This window comes from Podarcis muralis, chromosome 1 (assembly GCF_964188315.1).
Source record: "Podarcis muralis chromosome 1, rPodMur119.hap1.1, whole genome shotgun sequence".
NCBI lineage: Eukaryota > Metazoa > Chordata > Lepidosauria > Squamata > Lacertidae > Podarcis > Podarcis muralis.
Window position 1 is genome coordinate 78,357,168 of NC_135655.1, and position 13,126 is coordinate 78,370,293.

Genomic DNA, 13,126 nt, shown 5'->3' on the forward strand with positions numbered 1-13,126 from the left:
AATCTGGGACCTTCCACATGCAAAGGCTCTGCCACTGAGCTATGTCCCTTCCCTGAAGAAGAAGAAGAAAAAGAGTTTGGATTTGATATCCTGCTTTATCACTATCTGAAGGAGTCTCAAAGCGGCTAACCTTATCCTTTCCCTTCCTCCCCCACAACAAACACTCTGTGAGGTGAGTGGGACTGAGAGACTTCAGAGAAGCGTGACTAGCCCAAGGTCACCCAGCAGCTGCATGTGGAGGAGCGGGGACGCGAATCCGGTTCCCCAGATTACGAGTCCACCACTTTTAAGCACTACACCACACTGGCAAGTAAGTAAGTAAGTACACCCCAGAGATGCAAAGGTGAGATTAGAGGTGCAGTGCACATGCTTCACATATGGTCAGAGATACTATGGCATCATACATTCCAGAGCAGAGAGCAGGTGCTATGAAAAAGTCAGGGTCACATCAAGCTCTGGATTTGGCTCCCATGTGCAGCAGGATCCTGCTGCAGGGATGGTACATCTCTACCCAGGCACCAGTCAGTGCCACCTTATTGGTCTTTGAGGACAGGGGAGTGATAAGCCAAGCACAGTGGGGTACAGGGTTGCCTGAAAAGCAAGGAAGAACCTTGCCTTTACTAGAATTGCGCATTGGCTGCCATGGCTGATGCTAAATTTGGCCAGTAGGATCAGGCTCTTTGATGTCTCAAGTTATTTCATGCTTCTTGAATCCTTGTACACTAGTGCCACCTTGTGGAAGATAGATACATTTGCTTTTATGGAAACTTTAATATTCTTCATCTATCATGAGATTTCAAAATGCCCTCTTCCTTCCCTACTGCATATGGAGAGCAAAAGGTTTTTTAAAGCAACCACCCACCCACCCACCCACCCAAAAACAGCATTGCTCTTCCAGCAACTAATTCTGTCCTCTTTTTTTGACATTCGTGGACATAATAAAGCATCAAAATCACACACACTGGGGATTTGCGATCTTTTTCAGCCTAACCAACACAAAGCTCCTCCCACTGCACCTACTGGCCAAATACACTTTTCCCCCAAGAAACTATGTGCTTCCTAAGCAGCTGTAGCACAGTGCAGGGTTGATGGTTCAGTTGCTTAGCACAAGGGTAGGCCGGCAAAGAGACCTTCAACCTACCTCAAAGCAAGGACTAATTCTGGTCAGTTTGCTAACAATTAACTAATTTGAAGGGCAGCTTCGTCATGCTGCACCCCTGATCTTCCTGGACAATATAGATTATTTGGACTGGATTCTTATCAGTTTGGTTTCTGGCCTGGACTTGGGACAGAGACCACCTTTGTATTTTAAGGACTGTCTCCTTCTACACAAGCCTACTTAGGCACTCTGTGCAGGAACCAAGGTCCTCTTCTTAAATTAAGTGGGTGGTAGCAGAAGATGGATCTTATCAACTCGAAGGAAGGCCAACACGGCTACCTTTTGACAAGCAGCTTAAAATCTGGCTATCAAAGAATACTTCGGAACAGAGTTGATTTTACTTGTTGACCCTGTAAAATTTAAAAACAGCCAGAAGAAAACTTTTTCTCTTACACACATATAATTGGCCTGTATGCATCATGGAAAGGCAGGCTATAAATGTTAAGATGAACAAGGCAAAACAGATAAAAAGGCACCTTTCAGATACAACATAAACATTCAGATCTAAAATCTGGATTTAGAAGCCAGTTCTTGAAAACTGGTGACTGTTGAGCCTAGACTATGCCAAGTGTGCTTTAGCAAAATGGATTACTTGTTGACCTTTCAAATCAGAACATTTTAAAAACAGAACCTTAACCCTTGTCCCAAACTCCCCACAATACCTCAAGGACCGCCTCTTTCCATATGAGCCTACCTAGACCCAGAGATCATCTTCTGAGGCCTTCCTTCGTGGGCCTCCACCTTGAGAGATCCAGAGGGTAGCAACATGAGAACAGGCCTTCTCTGCAGTGGCCCCGTCTGTGGAATGCTCTTCCCCAAGGAAGTTCACATGTCGCCTTCATTATACACCTTTAGGCACTAGGCAAAAATGTTCCTTTTAAACTAGGCCTTTGCTTGATTTAATTGACAACCTAGGCCCTTTCAAAATATGTTTCTTTTTTGGGGAGGGGTGTCATTAGGTATTATTATTATTATTATTATTATTATTATTATTATTATTATTATTATATATTGTGGTTTTATATTTTGATTTTGTTCTGTGACCTGCCCTGAGACCTCCAGGTATAGGGCAGTATATAAATTCAATAAATAAAATACAACTCATAAGCTCAAAAAGAGTCTACAATATTTGTTTTCTCTTTGGGATAAATTACATTGCGTCCAGAGAGCAGAGCAGATTTTAGCACATGCTGTTGCTTTTGCAACTGGCATTTTGTTCAAACAAAACATTAACTATGCTCATCTTCAGACTGTTAGTTACAAAGGAAAAAAAATCCCAAATCAGTTGGAAACAGAATTGCAGCTGTGTTTCTAGGTCATCCGGAAAACAAACTGTCAGTTGATGCAACTTGCTGTCCAACTGCTGCTTAGTGGACTGTAGGAAAATTAGTTGCACAGATTTCTCCGTCTCCGTCTCCAGTGTAGTAGTCTGAATTAGTTTTGCCTCTAAACGCAACATGACCAAGCCTTGTATTCTTCAGTTAAAAAGGACTGGGGGCATGGGAGCAGGACACCGCAATCAAAAGACATTTTGCAAAATTAACATTTACTTAAGTGGCTTACCGATGACGCAAACTGAACTATGAACCTGACAGTTCTGAGTTAGTATATGTGAGAGTACAAAATAGTGTTAACACCTCAGTATCTAGGGGTAAATATCCACTCCTTCCATGTGAGTCTGCCCAGATGCTCTGCTAAACAGCCAAAGCTGCTTAATGGTCCTCCTAATGCTTGACATTTCATGGGTGGGTCCCATGACATGACTTTTCCAACTAGACTGTGGAAAGAGCTCCCCAAGTGGGTTTATTTGTCTCTGTTGCTCCTTGCTTTTTTGTTGTTGTTGTTTAGTCGTGTCCGACTATTTGTGACCCCATGAACCAGAGCACACCAGGCACTCCTGTCTTCCACTGCCTCCCGCAGTTTGGTCAAACTCATGTTTGTAGCTTCGAGAACACTGTCCAACCATCTCATCCTCTGTCGTCCCCTTCTCCTTGTGCCCTCAATCTTTCCCAACATCAGGGTCTTTTCCAGGGAGTCTTCTCATGAGGTGACCAAAGTATTGGAGCCTCAGCTTCACGATCTGTTCTTCAAGTGAGCACTCAGGGCTGATTTCCTTAAGAATGGATAGGTTTGATCTTTTTAAAGGAGCAATTAAAGCCTGGCTCTTATGAGAGCATTTGCCCAGTTCTGTTGCTTGTTCCCTTTAAAACTACTGCCTGTCTCCCCTCTGCTTGCCTCTGAAGATAATTCAGAAAGTTCAGCTGGTACAGAATTTGGTGTCCAGGTTGCTCACTGAGGCAAAATGGTTTTAGCACTGATCCTGGCCTGACTACACTGGCTGCCAATTTAGTTTCCAGGGCCAAGTCAAAGTGCTGGTTTTGAGCAATAAAGCCTTAAATGGCTTAGGGCTTCAATACCTCAAGCACCGCTTCTCCCCATATGAACCTACCTGGAACCTAGGATCATCATCTGAGACCCTTCTTCATATGTCTCCTCCACGAGGGGTCCAGTGTGTGACAACATGCGAATGGGCCTTTTTTTTTGCAGTAGCTCCCCATTTGTGGAAAGTTTTCTCCAGGGAGCTTTGGCTGGCACCTTCATTATACACTTTTAGGTGCCTGGCAAAAACACTCCTCTTAACCAGGCTGATTAACATCCTATACTCTTTTAAATGTGTTTGTGGGAGAGGGGGGTATCAGTTTGTGAGGTGGGGTTTTTTTGTTATTGTTTTTATTATGCATTTTTAAAAATCTTGTCTCTTTATGTTTTGAGCAACCCTTAAATTAATGGATGAAAGGCGATAAGACAAATTAAATAGCAAAGTGTACACCACCTTGGAAATAATGTGGATTTTTAGAAGATGGCTGAATTCCTTTTAGCACACTGCATTGGTGGCTATATAGACTTCTGAATCACCTTATTATATAAATAGAAGCCAGTTTCTAATGCCCTGTGTGACTGTGAAACAGAACCCAGTACAAGCAGGCCATGTGGAATTCCCTAACTGTATACTGTACCTACTGAGGTTTTTAATTATGCTTTAGATATATACAGAAGATTGACTTTATTGAATTTTATATGTTGTAAACTGACTTGCAATATTTTTGGAAAAAGTGGATTATAATATTTCAAATAAAAGGGTTGCTGTGAATGTAACTCTGTGAGGGGTAAACTACAGTGCCCAGAATTCTTCGAGGGAAATATGCTTTCAATATGCTTTAAATGTATAGTGTACTATACATAGTGTATAAATGTATATACAGCCTTCAGTTCAGAACATCCTTGCTGGAAACAATGATGTGCTCCAATAGATCAAAATGCCTGTGGCAAGTGATGCCTTCTTGCATGATTTTGTTTTTGAGCCAGATCGGAGATATACAGGGGCTTTGGGCAAAGATTAGTATGTGGCAGCCGGGGGGGTGGGGAGAACCTATCTACTTTTGCTGCTTCCTTGACCCCCCAACGACTGGAACCTAGGTCTTCGTATTGAAGCCAGCACTAATAACTGTTCATTAGCTCACTGCAGCTCATAAATGTTTTCAAATTCGAGCCCTGTATTGGGCAAAAGATTCCTGAATTGCAGTAGCTGGACTAGATGACCCTCACCATCCCTTTCAACACTACAATTCTGTCTTTAGAAAACAACACTTCCTTTGCAAAGACGTCAGGCTGGCACCCAGAAGCACTGCACCATAAATGGAAGCTGTTTTCTCTCTGCATTTTTTTTAACAGCATAGGCTTCAGACAAGTGCTAAGTTCTTTTTAACACTTTTCAGACATACTCTGAAAGACAGCTCATTTACCTTTTCACACTAAGCATCACTTTCGTATTTCTGAGCTCAAATTAACTAGAAATAGTACCAAGGCAGCAAGGGCTGTTATCAGCATCTTTCAATGTGAGTGTTGGATTTATAGTCACATAGGAAATGTAGCATCTTGGAATTTGGGCTCCTGAGATTTTTCTGCTCTCAGAAAGAGTTAGAAATATGTAGGCAGTGTCTGATAAATCAAAGGATGGTCCAGAACAGGTTCTATTTAAGGAGAGGCTTCTTTGGTTTATCTTTCTCTGTAATTCCTATGAATTGTAGTCCCCACTACCATACTATTTTCCTCCTAGACCGACCTTCCTCTCCTTCCATACTTAATTTGACTCTAGTCTACACCAGAATATTTTATGTTTTGTACAAACACAGCTATCACATGTTAATTAGACAGTGTTTACTGTGCCACACAGTCCGAGTTTCCTTTACCTAAAGCCTAGAGTAATAGAAACAATAGCTTTTATATTTATTTTTTCCTATGCATTATTGGACATGGCCTAAAACTAAAGTCAGTTCCAATAGGCAAATAACACATAAGGTATGATATACATTTAAAAAATGTAATAGGGAATTTAATCCATTTTACATTTCAAGCAAAACCCATATTTACCAGAACCTGGCCATGTGCTCAGTACCTCTGTACTGATGCAAAAACAGCTATAAGGATTATAGCTATAGACAGATGGCACTCATACACCTTTGCTTACGCAAGTGTCTAAATTAAAATATATGGTAGGTAATATTAGTAACAAGACAGCTGCAGTTCATTCTGTACTCCTTGACACCTATTTTACATTATGGCATTGCAACACAAGCTCCTGGTGAACCCTTAATTCTGGAAGATAGAATACTGGGAGAAAGCATCGCTGCACTTCCACAGCCAGAGATCAGATTTCAGAAACTCAGAAGAAGAGGTCAATAACTGGTTTTCTCAACCTCACAGATGATGAAATTGATATTCCAGCAAGGAGAGAACTGGCAGTGAGCCTCTTGTGCAATGTTAGCACTACAGCCATATCTCTAGGCTAACTATCTTGCAAGTGTGACAAATGTAGCCTGAAGAAAAATCTGAAAGCTCTACATGAATCAGCTTCTCCTTGTCTATTGGTCCCCCAGCTTTATGAACAAGAAATGTGATTTGATCTGTAACCATTTTGTTTTACTTCCACAGGAAATTCAAGATATTCCTGAATAATTTGGTGCAATACAGATCCATGTTCCCTTAAAACCAACAGGACCTAGGTGTGCCTATTTAAACCTTGGGCAAGTTAAGAGAATGTTCCTAATTATCTACTTTTAGTGTAGCTACGTTAATAACTCTTCAATGAGTTAGGCTTTTCCATCACTCTTAGATAATCACAGCTATGTAGTCAATGAGAACCCACTCCCCTACAAAACAAAATTTGTAATTCAGGACACACCAGCAAACAACCTTTTATTACATCTGTTCAGTTATCCAGACTATAACTGTAAGACTCAATATTTCAATAAACATAAAGATCAGTACAAAAGTAATGTTTTAAGAGGAGGTCAACTTCAATCCCCCCCCTTATACCTCAACTTTTACACAATTGGTTCCTCAAAAAACAAAACAAAGTTAAAATTCCTTTCACGTTCTCCCCATTGCACTTGTTACCACCAGAATACATGGAGGACACAACAATACAAAATTACAAGGGGGCAGAGTTTACTAGTACAAAAACAGACATGGACTATATGCCTATGCAAGCCTTGAGAAACTAGGGCCACATTAGCACAGGTACACTGGTACTACCTCTAGTCAGTTCACAAAACAGGTACAAAATTAACCTGAACAACTTCAAAAACCTACTGCTTCCATGTGGGGAGAGGCTTGTTTTTATGTACCAGCTCAACTCAGCATCTGCTCTTTTAAGATGTCTGTTAATGCCTAGTTATAGCCATAGTATTTCTTATTACTGAACAGCTGAAAAATCCTAATTATAAACATCACCCATTCAGTGACTTAACAGCAGTAAATCTTGCACAAATCAAGAAATAAGCTTCATATGATCTTCCTCATTCTGATCATCATGAAACGGAGTTCCTTCAGTCATTTTATATGCTAAAAAAATTACTTCATTTGCTGAGTTTTCTAAGATTCATTTATATGGAAATATTTTTTTTAATTTTGCCCTGCTGAAAGTGTCTATTGTTTAAGAAGAGAACATTAGTGTCATTGTAGAAACAAGGCAAAGGCAGACTTATTTTCCCATTCAAGTATTGACATGAAATGAAGCCAAGGTCTGTGCATTGTGCTTTAACCCGCAGCATTTTTGAGATTTTATTGGGGGAGGAGAGAGAGAGAGAGAGAGAGGAGGGAGGACAGGGCTAACATTTTAACTGATATTCACTTCAAATTTCCAGAAGTTTCAACAGATTTAAGACAGTGTTATTTTGTTAATATTAATTTAGTGTTACATTTAAGGAGAAAATTCACACAACTGTTTTAGGAATGTGAAACCCGTTCCTATGACAACTCTAATTGTAGAGAATATATTTGTAACATAAACTCCCATTTGTTCAATGGAGTTTTAGGAGGCAAGTGACAAATAAGACAGCCAGAGTTCTTGGACTGGAAGCTCTCATGAGCAGTAGCCTTTTAGCATATAGTGGCTGACTGTGCACACTGCAGTTGCCTCGATATAACTCCACCTTATCTAGTGCAGCTTAAACTCTAGAAGTAACAAAGACAGTTCTGGATGATCATATGACATGCTCTGCCATGTGCAATTGGGGGGTGGGGGCGGTCCTAAGACTCAAGGCAAGAGCAGAAACCAGCTCAGTGGTAGAAAAATAAGGCAAAGAACACACGGCTTTGGTGGATTAAATATTTTTCACGTTCATTATAGCCTTCACTTGCTCTATTTAGCTAACAGACAGGAAAGTTAAACTTTCTGGCCTAAGACCAGGATAAATATGAACTGAAGAGGTATTTGGTATCAAGAGGATGCAGTATAAAACTAGCAGGCTGTTTCAAGGTAATGCACCTTTGCTTTGAGACATAGGCAACTAGATCCAGGACCCCCCAAGAGCTGTTTGCAATAGCATATTGTGCAAAGTTATGCAGTTTGTTCTCGAGCTTCAATTGCATCTCTCCATTCATTTTGTTGATATTGTATTAATAGTTGAATGAAAATGAATGGATGAGGACATATTAGTACCACAGTCCAAGGTAATCGCAGCGGAAAATACCAAACTGTTTTTCACAGTGCACATATTTATTCCATAAAATGTGTTCCTGACACCCCACAAACAGCCATGGTTTTCCAGAACTGAGGCTACTAAGATTCCCTTTGCACCTGTTTAATCCTCCATTTTGTAAGATGACAGACATTTATAACACCACACTTATAGCGTGGTTGTAAACACCTTCCTCAAGAGAGATTAGGTGGCACCTTTTCCAAAAGGATTCTCATTCATGAGAAAACATCAAAACTTACAAAACTAGGGAGGGTTAAACTTGCAAGAAAAATAACTCTCTCAGTCCTTAATTCATTACTCAAGTTCAAAGTTCTTTCTCTCTGAGTTTATTCCCACTGTGCTCATCTGCCAGTGCAGGATGTCCATCACCGTTGCTTAAACAATTGTCCTTCTCATATTTATGTTCTTGTTTTTGCCTTCTTATCTCTTTATACCGCAAGGTGATATTTCTAGAAATAAAACAAATACATTTTAGAATAATATCAGAGGGGAAAAAAGAGAAACACCATAAATTTAGAAAAAAGCTCAGTCCTTTTGTTGCTTCTTTTCATTTCCCTGAATGAGGCAATTATATGACCAAACTCAGAGTTTGGCTATAGCTAAACATTAAGCATTTCCTAGTTCCAAAGCGATAATTCTACAGCAACTACAGTCGTCATGTAAATACTCAGGATTTGGAGATTATCCTTCCCACCCCGCACACAAATCCCCCCCCTACTTCTTTATAAATGCCATCAATTCCAACTGTCCAGCTACTAAAAGACAAGGAGCAAGTTGCCACTATCAATTCAGTTTCTCCATTGTGCAAGCAGCTGCTCCTATTTTCTCCCCCAGATTTAGAGCTGAAGGGTGGAATTCAATGTTGCACAATTACAACCATTCCATCAGCACATGCATTTCTGTCGGCCAGACAGAACAAAATCTCCAGTCTTGCCCCCTGTACATTGTTCTGGGGGACTCTCCTGACATATACATGCCCCCCCCCCGCCTTTTTGGTAGAGATGCGTAGGGAGAGAAGAGTGGGGGCACTGGCTTCCACTATCTCAACTGTTTAGTTGATTCTGGCCCAGTGGCTTTAAGCAAAGTGGCAGGAGCAGGAATTAGCCTCCAGCAATGGAGAAAGGGAGAAAATGCATGCAGTGAGCCAGTTCATGTGTATGCCCAGACTAGCACTGTCGATAGACGCCTGGTGGATCAGACCATGAGTTCACCTAGTCCAGTCAGGAATTCAACCCTTGCTTACCGAATAAAGAAGCGCCACACTGTCCAAATAAGCACAAGTGTGACTCCAATAATCCAGCACTGAGTAATGTAGAAAGGAAGTGACAATGTCAGGGTGTAGGGATCATATTTTACCACAATAAGGAACTCTGTAGCTGTGATAGCAGCAACCAGCCATGCTTGCTGACCCAACTTCTTATAGAACTTTCTGCAATAATAAAACAGCATTAGTGCATAGGTATACATTCAAAATGGTATTTCTCAAACAAAAACAGAATAGGCACTTCTCTGATAGCAAGACCATATTACACACAATACTATGTAATAGCTTTGTTCTTCAGCAATTAAAAAAAAAGGAAGATACAGTTTAATTTAACAACTGCCCTTCTAATTTCTACCATTGAAGGTTGAAAAAATATATAGCAATTTTGTGTGGCTTAACAGTTGACAAGCAAATAATCTAGTGTGCAATTTCCCCTTATTTACAAAGCAGAACTTTATTGTTCAGTAACATGACAGAGCAAATGAACTTTGAAGTGACAAGCTCTAACAAAATAAGCTCCAGCAAAATTCTTCAAGAGGCATGCCCAAGTTATCTGTTTCTACAGTGGGAAATAAAAAGTCACATCCCCTATTTGTTGCCTTAAAACACACACTTCCTGGAAAAATCTACACAAGGAAACTTTTAAACAATAGCCACTGCTATAGCAAGAAAAGTTAATCCTTATTGTCCTTATTCTATTTACTAGCATTAAAATGTTGCCCAATGGGTGTGTGTGGACATTTCCCTCCTGCAAACAATTGCTACAGACAGGGCACGATTTTCCAAATCTGGCCTGTCCTGTTTCTCCAAACTAAGTATTTCCTCCAGTCCTGGAAGAGTGGAGTGGGACAATTTATTTTCACAGCCCCAACTCTGCAGCTGTGTTTAACACAGAAAAGTGGCAGTTCTCTACAGTGCTGTCTTCCCTCCTTTTAAATCCAGATATTGGTGGCAATACACCAGAAATGTATTGCTCCCTTCTTTCTCTACACTGGAACCACCTTCAGCAGGATGGGAAGGAGTACTGTTCTGTTTTTCCTACCCTAAGCTGAAGTCTCTGTTGATGGTGGCCAAGTCAGCCAGTCAGGGTTGCTGGCAATACTATATATTTTCTCTGTTGGAATGAACACCATTCATTTATATGGAGGAAAGTGAAAACATACACAAAGCAATGCTAGTGAGGTTCGGTGGACCCTGTGTCCCTGGTGATCCCAGAATCAAGCATGAGAGACAGAGGTTTTTTGACCTCTCAGCTGTTCCAGATTGCAAAGTATTTGCTTTGTTCCACAGAACTTCATGGAAGCTGATGAACCGACAATGACATATGGCTTTTGTTGTGTTCAGTTTCTTGGTCACACAGGGCATTAGGAAATGGCTTCAACATATATATTAGGTTCAAAATATCTATATAGCCATGAACGCAGTCTGCAAAAAAGGAATTCAGCAATCTTTTCAAAATCTTGCAACTCTCAGCTGCCTCTTAAAATATTGCCTACCAATACAAGATTTCCAAAGTGATTACGATTTACTATTGAAGAACAATCACAAATAAAACAGACTGGATTGACAATTTTTCAGGAAAAGCTAATTTTCATAGGACAGTGGTGAACAAGTTTTCAACCAGGAAAATGGAGCAAGGACACTGCAGTGTATCAGCATCCAGATAGCACTGGAAGGATAGAACATATGTTTTCAAAATTTTGAGAATATCCGCTGAAAATTGAGAAACAGGGTCTCCCATAGCTATCTCCTATCTTAATAAGAAGGACGGCAGGTACAAATGATACAAATCTAGTTGGTATTCCAAACAATACTTGGGAGATTTTTCTACCCTAGATCAACAGTGCATTTTCGTGTCCATTTCTAGAGAGTGGAAAAAGAAATATGCCAGATGTTCTATCACTAAGCCATGCTTTGCACATATAAGGACCCAGATTCAACCCCTGGTATCTCCAGATGAAAGATCTCAGATATTATCGCTGAGAAAAACCTCTACATGAGATCTTTCTGCTAGGCAAACGAGGCAACACCAAATTAGCTGGTTCAGTAGTTTGTCTTACTATAAGGCCCTTACCTATGTGCTTGCAGTCAGCTATGACATAGAGCTGGAAGGCACTAAAAAGCCCTTCAAGAGGTCCCACCTTGCACAAGAATACTGTAAAGCAAGATTGTCATCTACAGATTGGCTCTCTACCAGTCAGCCCCTAGATTCCAAACTACAATGTGTTGTAAGCAATGTCGGGGCAACAAACTAGACTGGTCTGAAGATTGCAAAGGAGAACCCATATGGGAGAAAACCCACCCATTTACTCTTAAAAAACGAAATACTATTCAGGACAAGTCCATACCACTCACATCTAGTCTTGGTGTGCAATGCAGCAGAGGGGCAAAGAACTCCCAGGTCTCTGCAGCCTCTAACAAACTGTGATTTGACTATTTCTCAAATACCTGAATAAAGTATCTTACTGCAAAAAAAAAAAAAAAAAAAAAAAGGGTCTCAATTCAAATGTGGTGATGCCCTGTGCTCCTATTTAGCACGTGTTTTTATATTGTGATTTTATCCTGTGAATTGCCCTGAGACCTGCGGGTATAGGGCGGTATACGAATTTAATTAATTAATTAATTATAATAGTAATAATAGGACTTTTTATACTCCCACTGTTGTTAGGTTTCACCTTATCATCCTGATCTGTCTTCAGTTCACTTCATGCTTTTAAAATCAAGGATCGTAAACCATGTGTGATCTTAGGCCTGAATCAGGTAGGGAAACTTCTACGGTCCGAGTCTTTCTCCACAAAACTTGTCAGGAACCCCAATGGATACTTCCAAGAGATAAGACCAACCAAAACTCCACCACTGGTATACCTGCTTCCATCAGCTAGCTATCTAGGACTAACACACCCACCACTGACATCAAATTGCTTTGATTCCATATCCTCTTGACCTTATTCTTTGAAAATAACCTTAACGTTGCATTATTTATATAATCCAGAGGGAATGACACCAATACTTTCCTCCCATCTTCCCAATCCAGTTTTCCATGTTTTTCAAAACACAGCACAACAAACTGCAAAGTGAAACTTAATCATGGTACCCATAGGTAAGTGCATGGCAGAACTGGGGGAAGAGATGAAGAGCAGCATGATAGTGAAAAGGAACTAAAAGGCTATTTAAGATTGAAGGGGTGGTGATGACCATGTCAACATTGTCTGCCTGAAAAAAGAAAGGTACTGAATAGCAACAATATGAGTGATTGGGCTTTCAATTTCCTGCTCTACTATTGGGAAAAGATCTAAATTTACAGAGAGCTGGGCGGGGGGGGGGAGAGTGCTGCCTTCTGTTGAAGTTTGGCTGTTGCATCTCATTCCAACAATTTTTTTTTCAGTGTAGAGGGCAAATCAAACTCTCTCTATATGAACTTTAACCAGGCCTTGGGCTGATTAACATGTCCTTTTAAATGTGTTTGTGGCAGGGATGTTATTGTTTTATTTTTGTTTTATTCTGTATTTTGCATTCTCATTTTGTATTTTTATGTTGTGAGCTGCTCTGTGATCTCCAGATGAAGGGTGTATACAAATTTAATAAATAATCAACAGCAACACCTGGCCAAAGTGTACTCAAGATGAGATCCTTAAAAATCCCAGTTGTTTACTTGATCCA

The 13,126-nt window shown here is 40.3% G+C and overlaps 1 protein-coding gene across 2 annotated transcripts in view; it reads right to left on the bottom strand.

Annotated features, from left to right (window-relative positions):
- Positions 1 to 6,398: 6,398 nt before the first annotated feature.
- Positions 6,399 to 13,126, bottom strand: part of PTDSS2 (phosphatidylserine synthase 2) — a 38,348-nt gene continuing 31,620 nt past the window's right edge. Inside the window, exons 11-13 of one of the 2 annotated variants that reach the window (XM_028736174.2) lie at positions 9,446 to 9,631; positions 8,551 to 8,651; positions 6,399 to 7,178 (exon numbers count right to left, since the gene is read on the bottom strand). In XM_028736174.2, the coding sequence (XP_028592007.2) occupies positions 7,105 to 7,178; positions 8,551 to 8,651; positions 9,446 to 9,631 (361 nt within the window). In that variant the 3' untranslated portion in view covers positions 6,399 to 7,104. Of the gene's footprint in view, positions 7,179 to 7,744; positions 8,652 to 9,445; positions 9,632 to 13,126 lie in introns of those variants that run through there. The other variant, XM_028736165.2, reaches the window with a different exon arrangement.